At 52.2% G+C, this 24351-nt stretch overlaps 1 protein-coding gene across 4 annotated transcripts in view; it reads right to left on the bottom strand.

The window, feature by feature from the left end:
* Positions 1–24351, bottom strand: part of Shank3 (SH3 and multiple ankyrin repeat domains 3) — a 59798-nt gene that overhangs the window by 8184 nt on the left and 27263 nt on the right. For 3 of the 4 annotated variants that reach the window (XM_057791878.1, XM_057791882.1, XM_057791881.1), the window contains exons 14-22: positions 19436–19511; positions 19128–19210; positions 18609–18733; positions 18367–18499; positions 17350–17430; positions 12875–12898; positions 8615–8745; positions 7975–8059; positions 1979–4238 (exon numbers count right to left, since the gene is read on the bottom strand). In XM_057791878.1, the coding sequence (XP_057647861.1) occupies positions 1979–4238; positions 7975–8059; positions 8615–8745; positions 12875–12898; positions 17350–17430; positions 18367–18499; positions 18609–18733; positions 19128–19210; positions 19436–19511 (2998 nt within the window). The remainder of the gene's footprint in view (positions 1–1978; positions 4239–7974; positions 8060–8614; positions 8746–12874; positions 12899–17349; positions 17431–18366; positions 18500–18608; positions 18734–19127; positions 19211–19435; positions 19512–24351) is intronic. The other variant, XM_057791879.1, reaches the window with a different exon arrangement.

Raw genomic sequence — 24351 nt, 5'->3', positions numbered from 1 at the left:
TGTAGCCAGAAACGAAAGCCCTGTGGCAGACAGCAGGACACATTCCAGGTGACCGTTGTTACACCCAGGTATGACAATGTGATTGCCCACACTGAAGAGACAGAGGTAGGAGGATCAAAGCCAGCTCAGACAGCATAGCAAGACCCTGTTTCCAAAACCAAAACCAAAAATAAAGAGCCCAAAAGGTAGAAGAAAAGTGAGTGGGAACAGAACGAAATACAGAGGCAAATGGAGGAACACAGGGTACAAGGCAGTTTAGTGACTCTAAGCTGAGTGAGCGCTCATTATAATTTCTTACTTATATAGCTAAGAAATGCCATGAGTAACAGCGATACAACAAAAGTCTACCGCTGCAATGTAAAATTACGGAGTACAACGCAGTATGTTACGGAAGGTGCTACTAGGAACCTAAGAGATCTTTGCCTGTGCGCCCATGATATAGCACTTGCATTAAGCTTCCTTTTATTGATTTAATATATGTTTATTGAGGCCCTGCAATGGGCTAAGCAATAAGCTATGCACAACTTTCATCAAGAAAGGCAGCAGGAAGGAACAGAAGGGCTAATGATGGGTGGAAAGACAATGAAGAAAAAGTTCTGGTGAAGGTTGTATCAGGACACCTCTATCTTTGAGGATCCAGTTTTGTAGGCAAACCCGAGAGCCCAGCCAACTCATCCTGACTGGACCATATCTACCGCACCTACTCTAAGGGTGCCTTCATCACTGAACTACTGAGAAGGGCTTTCAATTCTGGCTGAGAAAAAAGGCCGAAAAGGGAGAAGGCCTGAGAACAAGCCACTAGAACGTCAGCGATGTCCCTGAACCTCTTAAGAGAGGCAGTGTGAACTTCTCAAGCTCCCATTCATCTTTTGGATCCCAACCTGGAAGAATGTAAAATGAGCAGGCCCTTCGAGTAAGACCTACGGTTCTTAGGCTGTGCCCTGCTCACCACTTTGTGAACTCTGTCTTCCACAGCTGACAGTGTAGGGCACCTAAGAAACAAGAAGTGGGGAATCAGGAGGTGGCCTTCCACACAAACCCAGCACAGGGGGACCTTGGGGCAAAGACAGAAGCAGCTTGAGAAACACAGACAAGAAGCTGGCCAGAACTGGTCAGCTGTCACAAGAACCCATGCAGTCGACATGGGAGCCCCAGAGAAGGTTCCCAAGAAAGGACCTGAAGGATCAACCCAAAGTGCTGACAGCTTCTGCCTACAAAATGTTAGCAACAACCTTAGCAACATCCAGACCCCAGATCAGCAACTCCTCCTATCCCCATCATCACTGGGGGGAGGGGCAGACAGGGCAAGGAAGGAAAAGAGATGAGAGAGGAGACGGTGTGATTTCCAGCTCTTCCTGATGGAGCCTTATATGTCACATCCAGGATTCTGTGTGTAAGGGTCCCACAAGGTGCCACAAGACAAATATTTCTAGGGCAGAACATAAGAAATTTATATCAAGTCCCTAAAGAAAAGGAAGCAAGGCAGAAGGCCACTCTAGGAGAGGCGACCCCCGTCATATGGAGCAGCCATACTATCAGAAAGAGAAACGAGATGGAGCCCTGGGGCAGAAGACACAGGGCCAAAGAGCTGCTGAGAAGGAAGGGCAGCCCCAGAGCACAACAGGAAAAGACCCTGAATGGCAGAGGCACCCTGAGTTAGAATCCAGAGTAAAGAGCTGCGAACCTGCAGCAGGGCCTCCAAAGGGTCCTGGGAGGGAGGATTCCTGGACCTAAGTCTCGTGGGTACCCAGGCCCACTGCCTGCACCAAAAGGGGATACAGAGAGCAACTGTACTGAAGAGCCTTCTACCTCAGACAGCAAAGCAAGACCAGACAAAGATACAGAGGTGGATGGGGGACACCCGTGCCATGGACAGATGAGAGATGGGACAGAATGAGGAAGAACAGAAGGAAGCCTGTAGATGAACGGAAGGAACAAAGACAGGGGGACGGGCCCCTCCCCACATCACCCTGCTCACCGAGCTGCTGCAATGGGCGACGACTTCTTAGCAGGGTCCAGCAGGCTGCCCAGGCCACCAACGGGTTCCTCCCCCAAGGAGCGTGTGTCTTTGTTCAGCTGCTGCAGACGGGAGCTGAGCTCACTGATCACAGTTGGTTTGTCATCTTCAGGCCCAGGGAGCCCCCGACTCTCCACGGGGTCCCCCCACAGCTTGGACCTTCTCTGGAAGAGGTAGCGAGGGCGGGCAGGCCCAGCAGCAGAAGCCAACCCAGTAGAGGCAGCATGGTGCTGCTGGGCCATGAGCTCACTGTCCGAGGATTGCTTCAGCAACGGGTCCCTGAAGGTCACCGGCCCCTTCCCCAGCGGGGACTTGAGCTTGGGCTTGGGAGGCACTGGTGGCTTCTCGAGTAGAAAAGTGTGTCCATCGGCAAAGGAGGTGTGGGTGTCAGTGAGTTCCCCACTCTCCGAGCTCAGGGTGGACATGCTGGACACTGTGGAAATGGTGCTTGTGGTCTCCAGATGGGGGTCACTGGAGCTTCGAGTGTCAGCCTCCTCTACTCCAGAGTCAGCTGCAGACTCGGGGGCAGGGGGCAGCTCACTGCTGGGCTTCCCTGAGGCCGGGCTGGGTACCGTGGTGGGCAAGGGGCCCGGTCCAGGGGGCGGGGTGGCCAGCAGGATCCCATTGGCAAACTCTTCGGGGGGTGGTACTAGCCCAATGCGGGCCAGCTCCTCCCTAGTTTCTTCATCGCTGGAGGACAGCTGAGCAGGTGGCAGGTTCACAGCAAATACCAGCTCTGGCTCTTCCTCTGAGCTACCTTGGCCTGGCCCGGGATCTGATGGGATGCTGCCAGGGGGCTGGGCCCGGGGGCTTGGCATAGGCTCGGCCACAGTTGCAGCCTGCATGGGGGCTGGGGCCAGCTCCGGAGTACCCGGGCGCTCCTCTTCAGCCCCCAGCCTGTTGGGCTCCTGTCCATTGCTGGTGGCATGCACAACAATAAGACCAGCTGGCCGCTGCAAGGACGTGTCCAAGACGCTGAGGATCATGGATTTCTTGTCCTCTGGTGACTTCCGCTCTTCCCGAGGGGATTTCTCTGCCTCTCTGCGAGCAGGCACCGGAATCCAGGCTGGGCTCCGAGGGGAGAAGGCTGGTGAAGCCAACGGCCCTCGCTCGGAGTCTCGGGTCTGAACATCCACAAAGAGGGGTCCAGGGCGGTCAGCATCAGGGCTGTGCACAGGTGTGGGGGACCGGGAAGGCGTTTGCGAGGCCAGAGCCCGCTCTCGGGCAGCCAGAGCAAGGGCTAGGGGTGAGCTAGGATCCAAGGGTTTGCCAGTGAGAGGGTGGATGAAAGTGGAGCCTGAGGGCCCAAGGCTAGGGCCACTGACCAATGGCTTCAGAGCTGAGACAGGGGAGGGGAGCAGCAAATCACGGCCAGTGGGGGCGCCTGTCCCTAGGATGCGCTCATCAATGGAGCGGGAGGGCTGGAGGGATGGCAGCTCTGCGCTGGGAGGGCTACCCTCGATGGCACCCACAGATAGGAACACAGTGGAACGGCGTCGCTCCTCCAGGCGCCGCTCCTTGCCGGGGCCAGGGCCAGGGCCGCCAAAAGCGAGCCCCAGACCTTCTCCAGAGCCGTAGTCAAGGCCACCGGGCCGGGGCCCACGGTGCGTTGGGGAGGGATCTCGTGCAAAGCTTCCACCCACTGGACCCGGGCTACCCACGGCCAGGGCCGCGCGCTCCTGAGCGTCCTCCACCTGAAGCTGCTTCACCAGTGGGCTCTTGCGGCGCTGTGGTTTTGACGGAGCAAAGAGACTGGCACTGAAGGCGCCCAGGTTGGCATAAGGGCTATCAGGGCCGGACGGTCGAGGCCGGCGCTTGGGGCGCTCAGGCGGTGTAGCTGCAGGCACGGGCCGGGGGACATCGCCCACTTCTGGCGCAGAGTCCTGCAAGATGATCATGGAGCGCGCACGCTTCTGACGCTCAGGGTAGGGCAGCGGGCCCAGAGGAGCTCCAGAATCATACAGACCAGCGGCCCCCGCTCCAAGGCGAGCCTCCAGGCCTGGCTTGAAGCTGGAGCGCACAGTGTCAAAGGCTCGGCCTGGCGGTGGCGGCGGTGAGAATGTGGGAGGTGGCCCGGAGTCGAAGTAGTAGGGCGCGGGTGGGGGTGGTGGAGCGGTCTGCGGAGGGGGTGGAATGCCACGACCTTCACGCACTGTGTCCTGCATTGATGTGCTGCGTGGGAAGCGCCCTTCCAGTAGGGATGCCAGCTTCTCGTCCTCCCCTGGGGACGGAGGGGCCAGGTAAGTCTGGCAAGGATGCTGGCTACTGAAAGACCTCTCTGGACCCAGTGCCACTGGCTAGTCCTATCCTGCCTGCAACCTTGAGTGGCCACAGCCCCACCAAGGAAGATGGAATCAGGGCCCCGTGGAAGGCCAAGGAAGAGCGCAAAAGCTCTGAGCAGGCCACCCCACGCTCTGTGCCAAATCCAGTACAGGTAGGGAGAGCTCAGCTGAAAGTCCAGAAGCGACCCCACCCACAGTGTGGAGGGCTGTTCCTGCAGCGGAACTGGGACAGGACCCAAACTCTGACTGCCTGGACTGAGGCCACAATCTCTCAAAGCCCTGTGCACGTGGAGCAGGCCACGAGAAGACACCAGAGTGTATAGCACCCCCCACACAAAAACTGTTGGGAGAATGGGGTGGGGGTGGGGGTTAGGGGCTTCCCACACAAGGATGAGCAAAGCTAACTCAGAAACATTCATAGTGTTAAACAAGCAGGAGCCAACAGAGACCCTGATAGCAACCAGAGATGGGAAGAAGAAAGGTAGTCAGAAAGATACCCCCCCCACCAGCACCCAAAGTAATAACACATCACTGAGGGGATGCAGGACAGTGGTAATGGATCCATGCATCCGAAAGAAGTGGCACTGATACCCAGGGTAGGAGGCTGGGAAATATGCCACACTGGTTCCTTGGAGAGACTCTCAAGCACTGGCCTGCAGGATACTAGAAAGTTGGTACCCTAGCCAGAGGCTAAAATTTAGAGAAGCTGGATAGGTGGCCGGAAGGAAGAATGGATGGGTAAACTAAACTGAAACTGAAGACATGTTTCGGTTTTACCCCTACTGTCTGGTGTTACTGCCCCCAAGCCAGGGGGTAAGCCCCACTTGGGCCTGTTCTCTCATAGGCTACACTTGACTAAAAACGAGCCCCATCCTCTTGTCCAGAGATGTCATTAGGCTAGACCCTTGCGTAACCTCCTGTGTCATTTCAGACATAAGACCTGTGCAGGGCTCCATACAGTGAGACTTGTAAACACTGAGTGGCTCAATGGAAGAAGTAGAAGGGCAGGCTTGGCAGTGACCCACTGTCTCTGGCTCTGTCAGGAGCCCGCTCAGGAATAGCAAGGGTAGGCCTGTTGCACACTTAGGCTTGAATTCCAGCTTAGCCACTTTTCGGAATCTGTTTCATCCCAGGACCTTTCTTGTCCCTATCACAGGGCTATTTACAGTTTACAGTTCAAGGCTACAGGGAGCGACACCAAGAAAGACGACCGAGGCCACAGCGGGTTATTTCGAGGTCTGCCTAGCCGGTCTTGGGCCTCCTCCTGATGAAATTCCTACAGAGCACAGAACATGTACTGAACATTCGCAAGCCTGTGTGCTCGGTGGAGCTATGTAGGAAGAACTCACACAGATCTTAAGGTCACAGAAGGTAGGAATGATGTGTGACAATGGAAGAGGGGGTGGAATTTAATACGAATGGCACGGTAGGCTGTGCCTGAGGGAAAAGCAAAAATCACCTGCCTCAAACAGAATAAGGGTCTGTTGGAGACCCTAGAATAAAGAAAGACCTTCTCTGTCTTCCGGTCTGCAGCAGGACTGTTTCCTGGGTACTGGATATGTCCTCAAGACACAGGGCCTGGATAAAAGGACCGTTGCAACTACCACAATTCAAGGAAGATCCCGAACAATCCCTACCGACAGTATCCGTGTTTGCAGACTGTTGCCCTAGGGTTCCAAGAGTTGTATTACATGCCCAGGGACAAGCAGTCAGATCTGAAGCGGGAGACGAAGGAGCCTGAGAATTCGGCCGATGGTCATGCCGGCAACCGGCAGTGCGCTAGCCATGGGGAACTAAAATTGAGCGCCTGCTTCCCGACTGATCAGGTAGATCCAGCTGGGAAGAGCTGGCCAGCTTGCCAAGGAGCTTGAGGCCGATATGAGAGGTACATAGATCTGGGTCTACAGTAGCCAACTCTGGGAAAGACCATCCAGGAAGAGTGAGGGCAGACAAGCAGCAGTGGGTATAGGAAGACTAGTGTCCTAGAAAGTCTGCAACAGATACCCCCGATGAAGCAGAGCAGGACTGCTGCTCCAGGGTCCCTGAGACCACGGGAGCTCACGCAGGACCAGCCAGAGGGCTATCAGGTGATAAATGTGCTACAAAAGCTTCCTTTGCCAGAGAGATGGGCTAGAGAACAGATCCACTACAAGAGGCCATGGGGAAGACAAGCCTGTGCTGGATAAGGCAGGTGAGGCAGGAAATAAAGAAACCTCAGAGGAAGCCCAGACGCTTGGGAGAGCAAAGAGTAGCATCTCTGGGGTCCAGAGTACCTGCAGACTCTCACCAGCTGCGCTTGCCCTCCACCTCACTACCAGCTCATGGACTCTCCCGTATATACACGCGTTTTTACACACTGGCCTCAGTCAGACATTCACGCCATCATCCCCGGGAAACTTCTGCTTGCCCTGTTCTAAGTGTAAATGCAGATGTCCAGGTATGTCTGAACCTCCCCAGTCCGTCTCCGTTTATAAGTGTACCTTTGACACCCATATTATAGCTGACCTAATTATAGACAGGTCACCTTCCAACTGAGACCCAGATCTAGCCTAGGGCCAGCTTAGAGTAAGCAGGAATCCCAGGATGGGTACCGGGCAGAGTTAGTTTGGCTTAAGGATGGACAGGAGGTATAAGCAAGGCAGCTATGTGATTCGGGGCAAGTCATTCTCACTCTCCTTAAGTAAAATGAATAATTGTTTCCTTCCCCCTCCCCCACACGGTTACTGTAGATATTAAGTGAACCCGTGTGCATATCAGCACCTCACGTCTGGCCTGTACTTGGGCTGGCAGGAGTTTACTCTGATGCACAACAGACAGTGGGAGTGGTGGATGGATGGGTCAGCATGGCAAGGAGACCAGATGCCTGAGAAACACGCAGGTTTGTTATAAATTCCAGCCTGGGGTTAGAAGCAGCAGGCGAGTGTGGAGGGTGGTGGTGGTCAGGGAATGATGATGAACAGAAGAAAAAGAGGCTGAGGCACAGCCTTGAGTTGGCCTACTGTCTGGATATGCTGACCAAACACATCCAAGAAAGGAAGGGAGGGCAAGAAACTCGCTCCCACAAGGAGTCTCTCGGAGCAGGGTGCAAAGAAATGAATGCCAATCAAAGTCAGTGAAAGGAAGGCTAACAGTATCTGCCTGGAGGATGCCCTGAGGCTGGAGGATGACCTCAGTGAGAGGCAACCCTAGTAGAAGCAGCTTCAATTTGGCTGTGCAGAGACCCTGCTGCTTCCAATTTATGAGCATATGGGGACCAGAGAGCAGTAACAGGTGACCTTTTGTGTCTGACCATGAAGGGACAGGGAGAGGATGCTACCTGGAGAGATGAAGTAGGTTCAAGGAAAGAGTAATTTCAGAATGAAAACCTGGGCCTGCACTCTGGCTGACAAGACAGGAAATAGCTGTCTGGGTGGCAGCTGTTATCTGTGTAAGGCGGGAGTGAAGGACAGGAAGAAAAGGACTAAGGGATGCCCAGGAATGGAGAGAGACAGACTGGAAAAAGAACCTTAAGGGTGTCTTCCCACGGCACGTCTCTGGGTGGAAGAACAAACTCAGATCCATAAACAAAATGGCATCCTTGAACTCCGCAGAGAGAGATGGGGTCCTCCAACCCTTGAAGCCGCCCACCCCAGCCCAGCCATCCCAACCCCAAGCGGTCCCTCAGCCCAGCCATACCTACAGATTTGGTCCGTGGAATCCCCTTCCGCAGAGAGCCCGGCAGCTTCTCTGGGCCTGGGAGGCCCTGGCGCTCAAACAATGACTGTGGGGTCAGGGAGGAACATGGAAGTTCCAGGGCTCTGGAGCACCCAGTTCTCCATCCAGCCCCACCCATCCTAAGCTAGACTAGACACCCACACACCAGATACCCCAAAGGCACTGGTGCCCATGCTCACTTGAGGCCTTCGTTGTATGGGTGGTGAAATGAACACAGAATTAAAGGCCCTGGACATCATCTGAATAGAGAGGGAGGAACAGTCCACAGTGCCAGGTGGGCTATGTATGCCTTCCAAACAGGCATATGCTGTGCCATAGGCTCAGTAGAGTTGTGGACCTTAGTAGTCCCAGGGTGACACCGAATCTGACTGAGGTCAGAGGCACTAAAAGCTGCAACCACAGAAGCGAGCTGAACTACATACAACCATTCTACAGACTGAGACGATCCCACGTGTCTCCCAGAGAAGCCATGGAGAACTCTGCCTCCTCTGGAGAAGGGATCCAAATAAAGAACTCTTACCTCAAAAGCGAGGCGCATGACCCTCTGATCCCCAGGCCCTGGACCTGACCATCCCAGAGCCCTGGCCCAAGGCTGGCTTACGCTGATCTCGGCAGGGGTAATCCTCCGACTGGTGGGCCGCTGCTTGACAGTGGCTGCCCTGGAGTCAGCATCTGCAATGTCTGGCCTCAGGGTCGGCTCCGCAGCAACTGCCAGGATCTCATCCAACTTTTCTGCACAACCAAAGAGATGCAACCTCAGCCCCGGAGGCGCCTTGGCCTCAGCGCCACACCCACCAATGCCAGCCCCATGGCACTAATGAGTCCATGAACCCTGCCCTCCCCTAGGTTTCTCACCGCCTGAGGCCCTAAGATCTTGGATTCCATCAGTGCCCCTCAGACCTCAGGACCCAGTTCCGGAACCAGCCAAAGTCTGTCCTTAAGGCGACCCAGGGTATCTCTGTGGCCACTTGGCGTGACCACAGTGACCGGCCATAAGGAGACAGACCACTTAGATGCATTCACTCGGTCTTTCACCTCTCCTCCTTTTTGTCCACTGTCTTTTCTTGGCGCATGGCCTATCCACTCCCCACGGGAAGCTACTTGTAGTGGGACCACGGTCCCAGGGACAGATACTAACGTTAAAGCAAGAGATGCCGTGTGAGTGATTAAGCTGATAACCAAGGGCTGAACCGACCAATGGGAAGTTCCTCCTAAGAACTAAACCTGAGCTAGGGATCTAAGAGCGGTTTGATACAGAACAGGAGGCCACAGCTCCGTCCTCCTTGCCCACACAGAAGGATGACTCCAATAGGATGGAAGCTGAGGAAAGAAGTGGGTGTGCCGTCGAAAGGACTCTCCTCACGGAGAGCCTACCCACCCAAACTCCTCAGCCTTCAGCTTCATTTAAGGCTGATGCCTAAGAAGGGCTTGGTTGAGAGACACCAGGCGGCCTCAGGCATATTCTTGTCATATCCGTTATGAAATGAAAAGCTTTGTGTAGTCAAATTTTATTAAAGCAACCGTTTTAAAAAAAAATGGGACTTTGGGGGCTGTGGAGACAGCTCAGCAAGTAAAGTGCTTGCTACCTAAGCACTAAGGTCTGAGTTCAGATCCTCAGCACCCACGTCAAAGCTGAGCCTGGGAGTGCACGCCTGTAACCTCAGAGCCAGGAGGAGAGACACAGAGGTCTTCTGTTCCCACTGTCAACTCGACACAGAATTCAGAATCACCCAGGAGACATGCCTCCAGACACACCTGTGAGGGATCTTGACTATGTTAACTGATGTGGGAAGGCCCATCCTAAAATGGGTAGCACCATTTCCTGAGCTTGGGTACCAAACTGCTTAAAAATTGGGGGCAAAAGCTGGGCGGTGGTGGCACACACCTTTAATCCCAGCACTCAGGAGGCAGAGGCAGGCGGAGCTCTGTGAGTTCAAGGCCAGCCTGGTCTACAGAGCGAGTACCAGGACAGCCTCCAAAGCTACAGAGAAACCCCATTCAAAAAAATGGGGGGACAGGGACCAGCTTAGCAAGAATATTCATCATTCTCCTCTCAACTAGGGATGGAAAAGATCTCAAACTGGAAGCCAAATAAATCCTTCCTTCCTCAAGCATTTTATTTCACAGTACCTTTATCCTCCCAGCAGGGAACCTGGTTGAACAATCCCTGTAATCCCATTCTTTGAGAGACTGAAGCAAGATTACAAGTCTGAGATCAGACTGAACCACAAGAGAAAATCATTTCAGCAGGAGGAAGGGGCTTCTGATGGCTGTCTGAGATATGGCTATGTAATTCCTACCCAGAGTCAACTCAGGGCCAGTGTTCAGGTGCACACTGGAGGCTGGGGCACTGCTTTATGTATCTATCCTCACTCAGCACCCTCAGGCTCCACCTGTCTCCAGACCATATTCAACTCTTGAAGGCTGAGCCTGTGCATGCCTATAACCTTGGCACTAGGAAACAGAAGCATATAGGTCCTAGGGACTCACTGGCCACCCAGTCTAGTCCCATCTTCAGGGGACACGTGTCTTAGACACCCTTCTACTCTCGAAGAACCATTGCTGAAGAACTCCAATGCCAGTCTGAACCTCCTATTCTTTCCAAACCTAAGCCCCAGCACCTACTGTTGCTATCTAACAACAATTGCTGGGTAGAAGTAAATTAACTCCTGAGGTGATCTTATTAAGTAGCACACTGAGACCCCCACCTTGCACACAGACTCTGTTAAGATGTATGCCCTCTGAGCCCCAGTGCCTTCACCTAATAAAACAATCAGAAACGGCACCTATGTGGCATAGGTCTAGGGGAGATTAGCACAAAGGAGCCTAAGCCACTCTAGCCGATGCAGACCACACAGACCAACACAGATGCTGAAGACACAGTCAGGACATTTACCTTATCTTCATCGACAATTTGTGGGTTCCTCATAAAAAAAAAAACACTCTGCCCCTCTGGAGCCCTGAACAACACAGCACTTGGTCAACAAAACATGCTCCCTCTGTAGAGAAGTGTGTAGGGGCCCAAGCAAGGCTTCTGGTACACCAGGTAACAGTATAGAGACCACAGATGCCAAAGTTCTCATTTGTCTTTGCAATGAAATGAGCTCTGATAGGCAGAATCACTCACTACCCTGGCCAAGTCCTTGATGATATACAGTATTGCCGAGTTTTACATGACTGCCATAGTAACCACCTCAAGATGCTGCCATCGTCCTCCTGTTTCCCAGGAGCAAAATGATGCACACAGAGCACTCCCCTTATCACAGATCCTTGCTGCCACACCATCCAGAAACTGCAGAAGTAAAGACATGAGGGGAATCAGCAGTCCATGACACTGTGGTGACATGTCCTACCAAGGTACACTGTCACCCAAGCCATGGATTAGAGAATGCGTGTCTCTTAACTAAAATATCCAACAGAACCTGGTCCAAGAGATCCAAGCAGTCAGTGCACACACAGTTTAACAAAGCAGCTGTTTAGGGTCATGCTGCAATAGTGCTGAGGCCCAGCAAGAATTGTTTCCAAGAGGAAGAATTTAGGAATCCTACATATGAAAAGTTGGACACTTTTTCCCCAACATAAACCAACAACAAAATTAGAAAACTTAATCCTAAATTATTTTAGAATTTTTTTTTTGGTTTTTCAAGACAGGGTTTCTCTGTAGTTGATATTTTAAAAATGAAATAAAATCCCTTAAGAACCAAGTATAGTCATTCCCACCAGCCTTCCAAGCAGCCAACCATGTGGGAAAGTACGTTGGGAACCCAAGCAGGGATGAAAAGAAAGGCCTACAGAAGTGACAATCAGTCATTTCCCCCAGAGCTGGAAGAAGTGCATGGTCGCAGCCTAGCATCCCAGGAGCCCTACTATCAGGGAGCTAAACGCAGATCTCAGCAAGAGGAGACTGGGGGTCAGGTGGGGGAATCTACGGATCATGTGCTGAGAGCCAGAGAGTTTCCTTGCCCAGGCAAAGCCCAGTGCATCAGAAGTAAGAGGAGAAGGGATGCTGGATGCCCAAATCCACACACACTGGGTTATAAGCCTATCTGAGGCTGACTCCCATCCACTCAAGAGGCAGAGGAAGCAACAGAAGCTGGAGTAGACGTCCCCAGATGCTGGACCTCAGAACCCACTGAGGCCCTGGTGTCTCTGGCCCCACATGGACCCTGTGTCTCATGCAGCCATGATGGACACACAAGTCATAGGAGAAGGAGCCTCAAAGTACACAGGGGTGGAACCTGAAGAGCAGATAGTGAAGTCAATAGACTGGGGGGGGGGGGGGGTGAGGGTTCTAAGCAAGGGAGTCCAGCTCCCTTCTCAATGCCAACAGATTCAAACCCCTATTCTAAGGCAGCTCTGCTCTGGGCTCAATTCTATAACTCATCAGCATGAAGTTGGCCTAGGCAAAGAAAAGGACAAAAGATACAGCACAAGGCAAAGCCCAATACCCTAAGAGCACCATTCCAACACAGTCTAGGCACCTGGCTGCCCTGAGTTCCATGCCCTGACCCTCACAAACCATCCCCTCCCCACTCCGGGTCATGTTATTTGCAGGGGGCCCCACCAGGGATTCTCAGACCTTCTCCCCACCATACTATCTCCATAGATCACATCCCCAAGCTCACCTGAACCCACAAGGACTATGGTTGTACCCCCTATGAATCCCAATGATAACCCTGGGAACTAACTCCCCATCCATCCTTCCAAGATCCTTCACCACATCCCCACCAAATCCCCAGGCAGGAACAAGGGGGTGTGCCAGATTCCAGACCACTCTGACTTGGACTGAAGCCTCATCGCATGCCGGTGCCCTTCGGCAGGGGCAGGCAAGCCAGGCCTAAAAACATAGCAGGAGACTTACCCCCTTTTCTTCTCCGAATGGAAGCTTGGAATTGAGAAACAGGGCAAAGGGAGTAAGAGAAAGGCTGTTTTCCATGGCACCTAGACCATTTTTACAGTGGTTTCCCTACCCGTTCTCCCCACCCCCACCTCCCGACAACCAGGCCTTCATGGGTCTGTCCCCATCTATAACCTCCTTCTTAGGCCAGGAGCACAAGCCTACCAATGCTCTAAAACTCTAGAAGAGAACAAGCAAAAGCAGGAATACACACTGTGTGTCCATGCACACTCATACACATGCACACGCACATGTGCACACGCACACACAAAGATGTGCACAATAAAGCTGTACTGGGAGCAGCCAAATGTGTGTTCAGAATGAAGATACGTAACTATAAAAAACAAAGCTCAGAGTCTGCGATAGTTAGTTAAAATGGTCACCTATGAGGACCCTGTACTGAGACTTCGGCTGTGTTTTGCTTTTGTGGTACTGCAGGTGGAACTCATGGCCTTGAGCATGCTGGGCAAGCACTCCGCTACTGACACCTCCATATTCCAAAGCAGGTCGCTAGCAACAAGTAGATGTGAGCAACAAAGCGCACAGTAAAGACATCTTCTCTAGGCTAAGGCAGTAGCAGGGACCTACCCTGACTTCAACACAAAAGAAAGACCCAGAAATTAAGGGTAGTCTTAATTTCACCTAAATAAATGAACAGGAACAGTCTGCTTACACTAGGGCCCAGACACGGGTCCCCATTAGCCCGTGTCCGATTCATGCTGAGCATATATGTACAAGGTAAGAGTCCCAGACTAGAATGACAGTGGAGGATGGGATTATCTATGCCTTGATCCTCCCATACCCCCAACTATTATGAACAGCCCTCTCTTTCTGAGACAGGATTCTGCTACGCAGGCCAGCTTGACCTTAAACTCTGTAGCCCACACAGGCCTGGAACTCGCGGAAATCCTCCCGCCTCAACCTCCTGAGTGATGGGGATGTGCCGCACCACAGAGTTCTCCCACTGGTTTCTGCCAGCCACCACCAGTTTCGTTTTATTTAATTAATTTACTTAATTCTGGATCAGCCTCTGCTCGCTCCATTAGTTCCCGGGGAACTCACCCCTCTTCTTCCTCCTGCCTTGCCTTGCCTCACCCTCTACACGGCATGAGCCTCCACCTCTGCACCCACATCCCCCTCACCTCACACTGATAAACACGACTCCTAAAGGGACCCATCAGGGAGTGGCAGGATAGACATTCTTATAACAGTGCTGACTCAGCACGTCTGATTTCCACCTTTTAAAAACACAAAGCCAGGCCTGGTCGTGTATGCCTGTAATCCCAGAACTCAGGAGGCATGGGCAATTCAACAGCAGCCTCAGTTACAGAATAACTCTGTCTCAAAGAAACAGAAACACTGCATTGTGGGATGTTCTGTTGGGTACTTGGAGAACTCTATGTTGGTTGGTCTGGTTTCTTCATTATCAGGCATGCCCAGTAGGACCAGATTATCTCCTAAGATAGGTGTCTTTGTGTCAGAGCAGCTCACTGGGCCCCTGACTGTTGGGTCTTTCTCTAAACACAGCCCAGTTTTGAACCTGGTTCCAGTTTCAATAACTAGGATCCTGGGCCCAGAAGTGTAGGCAGAGGCTCCTGCTGAATGACCCCCACACCTCTGCCAGACTCTACTCCGAAATATGATACCCTGCTCCTCTGGCCCACCAAGGTCTGTAATAACAGGAGTGACCCTCTCCCGAGGCTTCCACGACAGAGGGGAAGACTGGATTCTTCTGCTCCCATTTCTACAGGCAAAAGCCGTAGCCAGACGGAGCTCTTCCACTCTCTCGGGGATGCCTCTCGGTTCCTGGAGTGCAGAGTTCAGGATGAATAACACCTCTTTGTGCACAGCAGGAAGGGTCTTTCTGACCTGGTTATGGAACAGTTTCTAGCAAGAGACCCCAGGACCATGCATAAATGTCCAGTCAGACCCAGCTGTCCACTCATTCTGGTGTACTGACCCATGTCATGGGTCTGCTCTCTTACTATCTGCACCCCACTTTTCACCACCTTCTTTCTACTTTCTGTCATAACTGACGAAAGTCGGAAAGCAAGCCACCACTCACGTCTAAGCCAACTGGCTCCCTCTGCTGGCTCGGGTAACATCTTTCCGCTTTTCTGTGGTATTCTAAAGTTTGACTCTGAGAGATCATGTTTATTTGTGACATATTTCTTCAGAATGGAGTCTCACATTTCCGTTAACTTTTGGGAAATCCTTAGCCCTTCTATTGTCTTCCTTTGGAATTCCTATCACGTAGATGTTGAGGTCTCCTCACCTGTCCTCACGGCCCCTGACTGGTTATTGATGCTCTTCCTCACCTGCTTCCTAAGCTGATTCTGGGCAGGCTCTGCCTGATCTTCTTACTCACTGCTATGTTTTTTAGGGAGTCCTAGATCCTGTGTAACCAAGCTGCAGGCCCTTCTCATCTGCGCCTGTTTGTTTGCTTGTTTCAGTAAGTTAAGGATTCCCAAACATGCTATTATTGTTTTTCCTCTTACTCTGTTAATTTCATCAATTCTGTTGGTTTTCTTGTCTTTATAGTAACTTAAACCTCTCATACTCTTATCTCTAGTTCTTTTTAAATTTTTTTTTTAGATTTTTCTATTTTGAATGTGTGTATGCATATATGTGTGCGCAACACATTCATGCCTGGTGCCCCCTCCCTGCCCAGAGGTCAGATGGGCTGGATCCATGAGAACTGGAGTCATGAGCCACCACGTGGGTGTTGAGAACCAAACCAGGGTCCTCTGCAAGAGCCACAAGCGCTCTAAGTGCTGAGCCATCACTCCAGCCCCTCCAGTTCATTTTCGCTAACCCCAGTGCCTGTGGCTGTCTCCGGCTTTCCCAAGTCTACAGCACATTCTCTAGCCTTGTTGAGAACCTCTATCAGGAGTTGGAAGCACCAATTTCCCACTCCTCTGGCTTTGATTTCTTGCTTTACTCCTGAAGCAAGAGAATCCCTCCTCCTTTACACTGTCTGTAGTTTTTATTTATTTCATTCAGAGTTTTATCATGGGAAACCTTGATCATGTCAGCCCATTCTATCTCTTGGTAAGTGTTTTCCAAACTTCAGTCAAGGCACCTGCTCAGAATGTGGCAGCTCAGCCTACAGCTGGGACATAGTCGGCAAAGACAGGGGTAGTTCTGGGAGCCAGGATTAAGGTTTCCTTTTATGACTAAAGCCAGAGGAAAGTCTGGGATTGAGACTAGGCTCAAACCACAGAAGCAAAGACTGCTTCAACCTATCACATGTGTTGGAATGCACCTACCATGAAACTGTTAACCAATAACAACCCACAATGAGGCTCTCAACAGTCAAAGATATTAGCACATGCCCACAACGACAATATAAAAAATCACATACATCAGCACATGCCTAGGATGAGACTGACAACAGTCCTATGTGTCAAGATGTGAGCATGCATACAGGACATACCTATGACGAGGCTGGTAAATGTCACATGTCAGGACATGGCTGTGAATATGAGACATGTCCATGACAAGGTTAACTGGCATATGTGTCAAGATACGGTCACGCATATGAAACATGCCCATGACAAGGCTGGTAACTGCTACACTTGTCAAGATGTGGTGGTCATGTACATGGGACAGGTCCATGATGAGCCTGGTTACAATGCAGTCATGTACATGAGACTGGAAACTGCCATACGTGTGCACATGCATACAGGATGTGTTATGCATATGGAACATGGCCAGGAGAAAGCTGGTAACTGTCATAGGCCAGTTATGGGGTCATGTATATCAGGACATGCCCACGATGAGGCTGTTTGTAGTCAACCTGGGACTGTACCCATCAAAGTCTCACATACTTTGGTCCGCCCCTCACAGCCCGCCAGGCCCCATCCCCTCACTGTTAGAAGTGCTTACAATGCCTCTGTTAGGTCAGTAGACTCAATTGGCAGATAAGTGAACAGGTACCAACCGAGTAAAAGAAACACAAGTAGGACCCAGCTCATGCCAGTCCGATCCAGGAGCAGACTCTAGGTTGCCCTACCACCGCTCTTTGCCAGCTAGGTTGAAATGCAAGAGCAAAGTCTTAGTGGAAAAAGCACAGAACCAGGGAAAGCACTCACACACATGCATGTGCATGCATGCGGGCATGCTCCAGGGCCAGACCTTGTTCCCCAGCCACCTGTCCTGGTAGTCCCTGCCCAACTCCAGCTCCTCTTGCTGCCCCGAGTTCTCATCTCCTCACTTGCTGCCGCGTTCCTTGCCACACAGGTACCCAGTTTCCCCATCCCTGCGGTCTGCACCCTAACTGCTGATCTGTCTGGGCAACCATCTCTTTGTTCTTCCTTCTGTCTCTACCTGGCCTGAGCCCCGGTTCGGCACCACGACCCTCCCGAACTGCCTATGTCCACTCCACTCTGGCCAGTCCACCGCAGACCATCCACCCACCGTCCACCCGCAATGCTCACCGAGTTCTTCGAGCTCAGCCGTCATGGACTTGGAGCGCAGGGTCAGCGTGGTGCTGGGGGCCCTCTTTGGGGGTGGTGGGGCTGCAAAGAAGAGGGAGGCCTTGGCCCTCCTGTCTAGCAGCAGGCGGCGCGGCGTGGCCAGGTGCAAGTACCACTTGCGCTCCACTGCCTGGATTTCCTCGTACTCCCTTGAAGACGAGTCACACTGTGCCAAGATCTTGTTCAGGCTGCGGCTAGACGCGAACTTCTTCATGGCGTGAGGCGCCCAGGGAGCAGTGGAGCCAGGGCAGTTGGGCCCCCAGGGCCCTTAAGACTCCCAGGGCCAAGGCCTCAAATGGTAGTAAGAGTACCAGCAGACATTAGGAGGCTGGCTGGTTCTGATCTGAGCATCCACCCTGCGGGCTCCAAGGCCCCAGTGAGTGGGCACCACCCATGGGGGGCTGGGTGGATCTCCTGCCAGACTACCTCCTGCTGCCTAAAGCACCCCAGGCCCAGGTACCACTGCTCTTTATGAGACCAGTGCGGCCTGGCAAGCCGCACACCTGGGCCGGGCCAGCGGTAAAGCCTCTTAGGCCCAGGCTGTGCCGCGTCTTTGGCGTCGGCGCCGGGAGAAGACGCTTTTCCTCTTCCCTCAGGTGCCGCCTCCCCCTTCCCTGCACAATAAGCAGCAGCAGCAGCAGCGTCAACCTCACAGTTGCCATGACAACCCGGCCTCCAGGCAGCTGCTGGCGTTGGGAAGGAGGGCTCTGCCACACCAGGGCTGGGGGATTCACAGAAGAGGAGGACAGGGATCTGAGGCGGGGGAATCAAGGACCAGGGTCAGAGGCCTGGTCAGGAGGGTCAGGTATCTGACATCAAGGACCCGTGCAGAAAATGAGGGCATCTCATGTCATCTCAGGCAGAAATGGGATGTCAGCAATGTGGGATGAGAGAAGGGGAGAGGAATGTGGGCCTGAAGTTAAAGGGCTAGGGCCAAGTGCCAGGGGCAAGACCCAACAGACAGCCGTCTGAACTCACCTCTGCGCCGAGCACCATCCTCTTCGGGTTTCCTGGTCACGGACACGACTTTCATGACCAAGCGGTTGCCGCCCTGACGGATGAGACCCACTACTTGCTTGTGTCCGACCTTCACGACGTTGACTCCATTCACCTGGGACAGATAAGCAGCTAGGAAGTGTGTCCGAGTGCCACCCACCTCAGAGCTCAGGAGCTAGAAGCCACCTCCCCCCCTGCCGGGCAAGGACAGCTGGGGGCCTCACCTCGATGAGGAAGTCCCCAGTTCGAAGCCCGGCCCTCCAGGCCACACCTTCCACATCTACAGACTCCAGGTACTGGAGTGCAGGGAAGGCGGGTGTGGGTGTAAATTCCTCAATGGGGGTCTCTGCTGCAGGAAGAGGAAAAGAAAAGGCACTCACAAGCGTAGCTCGTGACAGCTCAATGCTCAACAAAGCGACCTCGGCCAGCTCGAGGCACCTGACTACTCGGGCACAGAAACCTGGGGTGGGGTGGGCAGCAGATGGGTATACCCAAAGCAGTGTACATCCCACTGTGAAGTCCCCCATTCACCCTCCCCAAATAGATCTCTACTCTGTTAGACTCCCCACAACTGAATGGGAAGCAACAGAGAGGGACCTACGGTCTTGTCCTGGGACATTCCAAATCAAGACATACAACCACGGGGCGGGGGTGGGGTGCTTAAAAATGGGGGAGAAAAGGGCAGGGCATAGAAGACATCACCAGCAATGCAGTACCCTCCTCATGAAATCCACACCCGTTACCTTTGGCTCCCCGGAGAACGAAGCCAAAACCCTCATGGTCCCGTTTTTGCAGGATAGCCACCTTGTCATCTATGACATAATCACTGACAGAGGAAAGCAAGGTTGAGTGAGGGGAGCCCGGAGGAAGCCTAGCCGAGAGGCCGACCCTACAGGGTCCCACACGCACAGTCAGCTTAGCACAAGGAAAACAGAGGTAGCTAGCCACCCACTCCTCGCCCACCTCCCCCCTCCATACACCCCGACTTCCCCTTTCATAGGATATACTAGGCCCAGCTAGTGTCCCCATGTTTCCACACCCCTGCCAGTACCTGTGTGAAGTGAGGCTGTCATAGGAACCCACAGTGTAGTGACGGAAGAGACGTTTTGTCCGGTCTTCTCGGGTTTCTGGAGGGAGCAGCAAGGGCCAAGAAATGATCATGGCTTCTACCTAGCTGAATCTCCCCAAACTGCACTATCAGTCTGTGTCCCCATGCACCCCGATGCAGAGGTGCAACGGGGAGTGGAGAAGAGCAAATTCTGGGGCTCAAGGACCAAAAGTCCTGAGGTCGGAAGGCTCAGATAATCATAGAGGGAATTCTGGCCTCTGGGAGTTAGGGCCCAAGAAGAAAGCAGCGCCCCGCCCCCCAACCCCTTACTTAACATGCAGCTAGACACAGAAAACCATACAAGGCCAGACTGGTCTATTCAGCAAGTCGTGTACTGAGAGGACATGTATGTGAACCTCACGGTAAAGTATGAATGCTGTGTTGGTGCTTGTGTGTCTGGGACCCACTCATGTTGTCAAAGTGAGAACCATATCTGTTGTCTGGACATGACACCAGTCATCAGTAACAAACACGGGTGTGTACAACCCAGTGTATCCAAGTGTTGAGCTCAGGCATATGTACGTGTCTAGGCTGTGAGCGTATGTGCACCAGTGTGGACACACCCCAGTGTGTCCACTAATTTCCTCACAACAGCAAGGTAGACAAATTCAAGGAATGAGGAAAGGGATTACAAAAAGCTCTGCCCCTACCCTGACTTCACTGTATCCCAATGAGCTATATTAATATGATGATTAATAACTACAACAGTAACTATGTTAATATCACCGTATCCCATAGGACTATATTAATAAATTCCACAGAATATGTTAATATGTCCTTTGATCTCAAAGCTCTTCATAGACACCATGGAGTTGGTCAGCACACACCTCCTGCTGACACTCACTTAGCCTTGCAATCTACAACAGATTCAAGGTTCAGAGTGGCTCCTCTGGCTGCACCTGCAGTGCCTCAGAAGGCCGCAAGATGGCACCACCACTGTTTTCGATTTCATCCTTCAGCACCTCCCTCCTTCAGTCCCTCTTGCTATAGCACCTCCCAAGATTCAATTTTTCACTTCAGCATCCGTTCACTAAGCCTCTACTACATGCCAGGCACTGTTTACTCTAGAACAGAGGAAAGTCCCTGCCTTTGAGGAGTTAATAAGCCACCCCGAGAAATGGAATAAACAAGTAAGAACTACAACGTGCTAGCTAACAGGATAAACGCAAGCAGGAAAGGGGTGCGAAAATACAGTTCTAGGGACAGCGAAGGCCTCAGAAGAAAGAAGAGCTGAGCAGAGGTCCAGACAGCCGAGGGAGCAGCCTGCAGGTAGGAGGGTGAGGCAGCCAAGGAGAAGATCATGCACATGGCGTTAATCTGGAGCAGACAGGAACAGTGTGGAGCCGATGCAGCAGGAGCAGAGGGAGGCACACGGATAGAAAAACGAGATCAGAGGGAACCTATGCGTTTCTCAGGTTCTCTATTGTCTGAGGTTTTAAAAAGAGTTGTGTTTGTTTTTACTTTATGTATTTCCCTGCCTGTATATATGTGTACCACATATATGTCTGGGGTACTCAGAGGCCTGAAGAGGGAGCCAGATCCTCTAGATATAATGTGGGTACTGGGTACCAGAGTCTTACAGCACCCTGTTTTGAATTTTTTTTTTCTGAGACAAGATCTCACCACATATAGCCTGAACCTTGAACTCGGGAATATCTCTCTTAGTCTTCTGTGTGCTAGAGTTATAGGCATGAGCCTCCATACCCAGCAAAAACATAGAGTTTTTTATGACCTGGTTTCTCAGTAACTGTGAACTCCTTAACGCAAAAAATGAGATGTAATTACTCCTGGGGTCCCAAGAGCTCAGCCTGGCATATAGCAGGTGGAACACAACTGGCCAGGTGAGTGGGTGACTATATTGATGCATGAACGAACAGATGGATGAGACATAAGATAATGCAAAGTGTGCGTGACTGGATGGGTTGATGAAGGCTTGAAGGAATATATGGATGGGTCAAAAGATGGATGGATGGATGGACGGACGGACGGACGGACGGACGGACGGACGGACGGGAGGGATATGTGGGTGGAGAAAAGGGGGAGCTAAGGTCTGGATAGGTTGCTGGATAAGTAGGTGAACAGACAGATGAATCAATGAGCTAAAAGACAGATGGACACAGACAAAAATGGGAGCAATGATTGGGTGATCTTCACATCAGACGACACGGCTATCAAGAAAAGCACTGGTCCAGACTTCAGGTCCCTGGCACTATGTGTGCGACTCTCAATACATGAGCTGTTCTACGTGAACCTCTCTTGACACAGCAGGAAAAGCCGGCTTGGTAGAAGCGCCAGGGTTCGAATAGCCTGTTACATTCTAGCCACATCAGCTTGCTTACTCCCTGCATTTGTCCTACTCTAAGTGACAAACATACCTTGCCACCCATCCCCAAGACCAGTGCAGATGAAGCTTCACCCTCACACAAGCAGGGCCTTAAATTCCGATCTCCAGCATATCCTTCTTCAAGCAGACCCAGGCACATAGATGCTATGCTAGCTGAACCGTATCTGGGAGCCCTGCAGTGGACAGGAAGCCCCAGGTCCCACCAGCCTCACAGCAGCTCCTCTGCAGCCTGCATCCTCCTTTGTGACTTTGGCTAACCCCACCCACCCCTCTGCTGTGCCCTACCCAGATCTTACCCCTGACCCTAAGAGATAAGCACAGTGGAGCAGTCCTATCCTGGTCAGCTTCTATTGCACAGCCTCCTGTTTTGCACATTTTCATCAACCAAACAAACTATTTATTATATAACACAAATTCATGTTCTGGTTTTATTAATCACACCCGGGAAAGCCAGCTGAAAGGAATATGCCCAGCACCAGCTCCCAAGTGGAACATTCTGGAAGGGAAAAGGCAAGACAGCATAGGAAGGTATGTTAGGCCTCGAGATCCTTGCACTCACTGGCCTCAGCATTTCTGGTTATAGAGCTGCAGGAGGCTGTCTCCTCTACTCATGCCAACCTAACCTAGCACCTCAGCATCTGTCCTTGGTCCTTGGTCTTTAAAAGTCCCTCACTCCCACTCTGGTTCCTGAATTAGAGTTGGGGTGGGGGCGTTGGAAACAGGTTCCTGTTGGTAGGATGCCCTCTGCTCTCTGGCGCAACTCAGCCTAAATCCCAGACAAGTTCTGCCTAGTCCAGCAAGACGGGCATTGTAGCTGAGGTCAGAGGAAGGCTACGACTGCTCCTACCCCCTCCCAAAAGGCAGCCGTAGCAAGGCCGGCAAATGTGGCTCCCGTCCACTTAGGTACTTTTGAATCCCACTCCCTCAAGTCATCTGTGACAGCTGTGGCCCTGCTAAGGAGTCTTGTGCTTGCTAGAAAACTTCACTACTCCCCTTGTGGTCCTCTCCTTTCTCCGTGACCTTGACACTCCCTACTCTACAATCTGCCTTGCCCAGATCTTGATCTTCACCCTAAAATATCTGCTCAGTCAGCTCCTACTACATGATTACTCTTTATCTTGACCCCAGGAACAGGTCGCTAGGTTCATGCTCCCCACTCCAGCTGTGCCATGTCTCACAAAGCTAACTGCTGGCATAGCAAAATAAAAACAAACATCCCTGTCCGCTGCAGTTAATGATGTCCCAGAAACATACTGACCACTGGCCCCACCTCCCAAGATTGCTAGGATACGTATACAACTTCATTCATATAAAAAATGCTAAAATCATGTCTGGCACTGCTCAAATACAGAAGCTGGCAATGGGCATAGTTCTAAAACACTATGTTGGATCCCTATAAACATGGGAGACCCACCTGCAAACTACCCAGAGAAGTCAGCCTAAACAACACCTCTGCTTTGAAGTCCTCTTTGACTTCCTCAGGCTAACTGGATCACCCACTCTCAACGGCCTAAGCCCGGAGCAGGGCTGGGGGCGGGGGGAGGACATGGGACAATACTTGCCATAGCTACAAAGAGCCAGCATAAGGTCCAGCTTGGAGAGAAACAAACAAACATCCTCCCCTCTTGAAGCCTGACTCCAACGCTCCCTCCTGGAGCCACGGTTCTCAAAACCGTATCCCCATCCTTACGTGAGGGCACAAGACTAGCTCCTATTCAACAGGTGTGCAAGCCCCTCTCCTACCCCTTGTCCCTTTCTCTGTCCTGTTGGAACTTGGATCCAAACCCCAGAAATCATTTTCACCTGGATCCCACTCCGTCTACTCTCCACAGACTGTGAATAAGAGAAGCTACTCCCTCCCATACTCCCAGCCACTAGCAGAGAAAGCAAGGCAGCTATCCAGCAGTAGGCCAGCAACTGAGCTCCCATGTAAGCGAGGCATCCGTCAAGTGGGACAGAGTCAAGGCTCCTGGCCACATGGTGGGGGGCTCCCCTGGGAAACTGCCAACTTAAGGTAGAGGCCCTAAACCCAGGGCCCAAACCCTCTATGTACAGAGAAAGGGACACATGTACGCTGATCCAGACATACCACTGATAACCATCCCGGACCACCACTTAGGAGGAGTGGCATACCCCCCCCCATATGTCAATTGTCATACTCACTGTCTGGACCGGAAATAATACCATTGATCATGAGGCCTCCCAGCATACCTGAGGACTCAATTAAGGGGTATACCCCGGATGTGTACCCAGCCCACATGGGGGCTCCAGAGGACCAGCCACTGCTTCACTGACGCCTAAAGGGAGCCTTCCTAGAAGTCCAAGTGTTCAGCATTGGTCCATAGCTGCTCAGCAGCCCCACGAGTCGCAGCCCTCACCTTCCCGTTTCTATACAACAGGGGCCATCCTTCATCAGCTAGCTTCCCTGAGACCTTGTCAACCCCAGGGGACCCCGAATGACTCCTTGGAGCCCAACTGGCCTCATTTCCTCTTAGCTGGTCCAGGCCTCCTGCTC

The sequence above is a fragment of the Chionomys nivalis genome, chromosome 17, assembly GCF_950005125.1.
Source record: "Chionomys nivalis chromosome 17, mChiNiv1.1, whole genome shotgun sequence".
Taxonomy (NCBI): domain Eukaryota; kingdom Metazoa; phylum Chordata; class Mammalia; order Rodentia; family Cricetidae; genus Chionomys; species Chionomys nivalis.
This window is presented reverse-complemented; position numbering and strand designations above follow the sequence as displayed.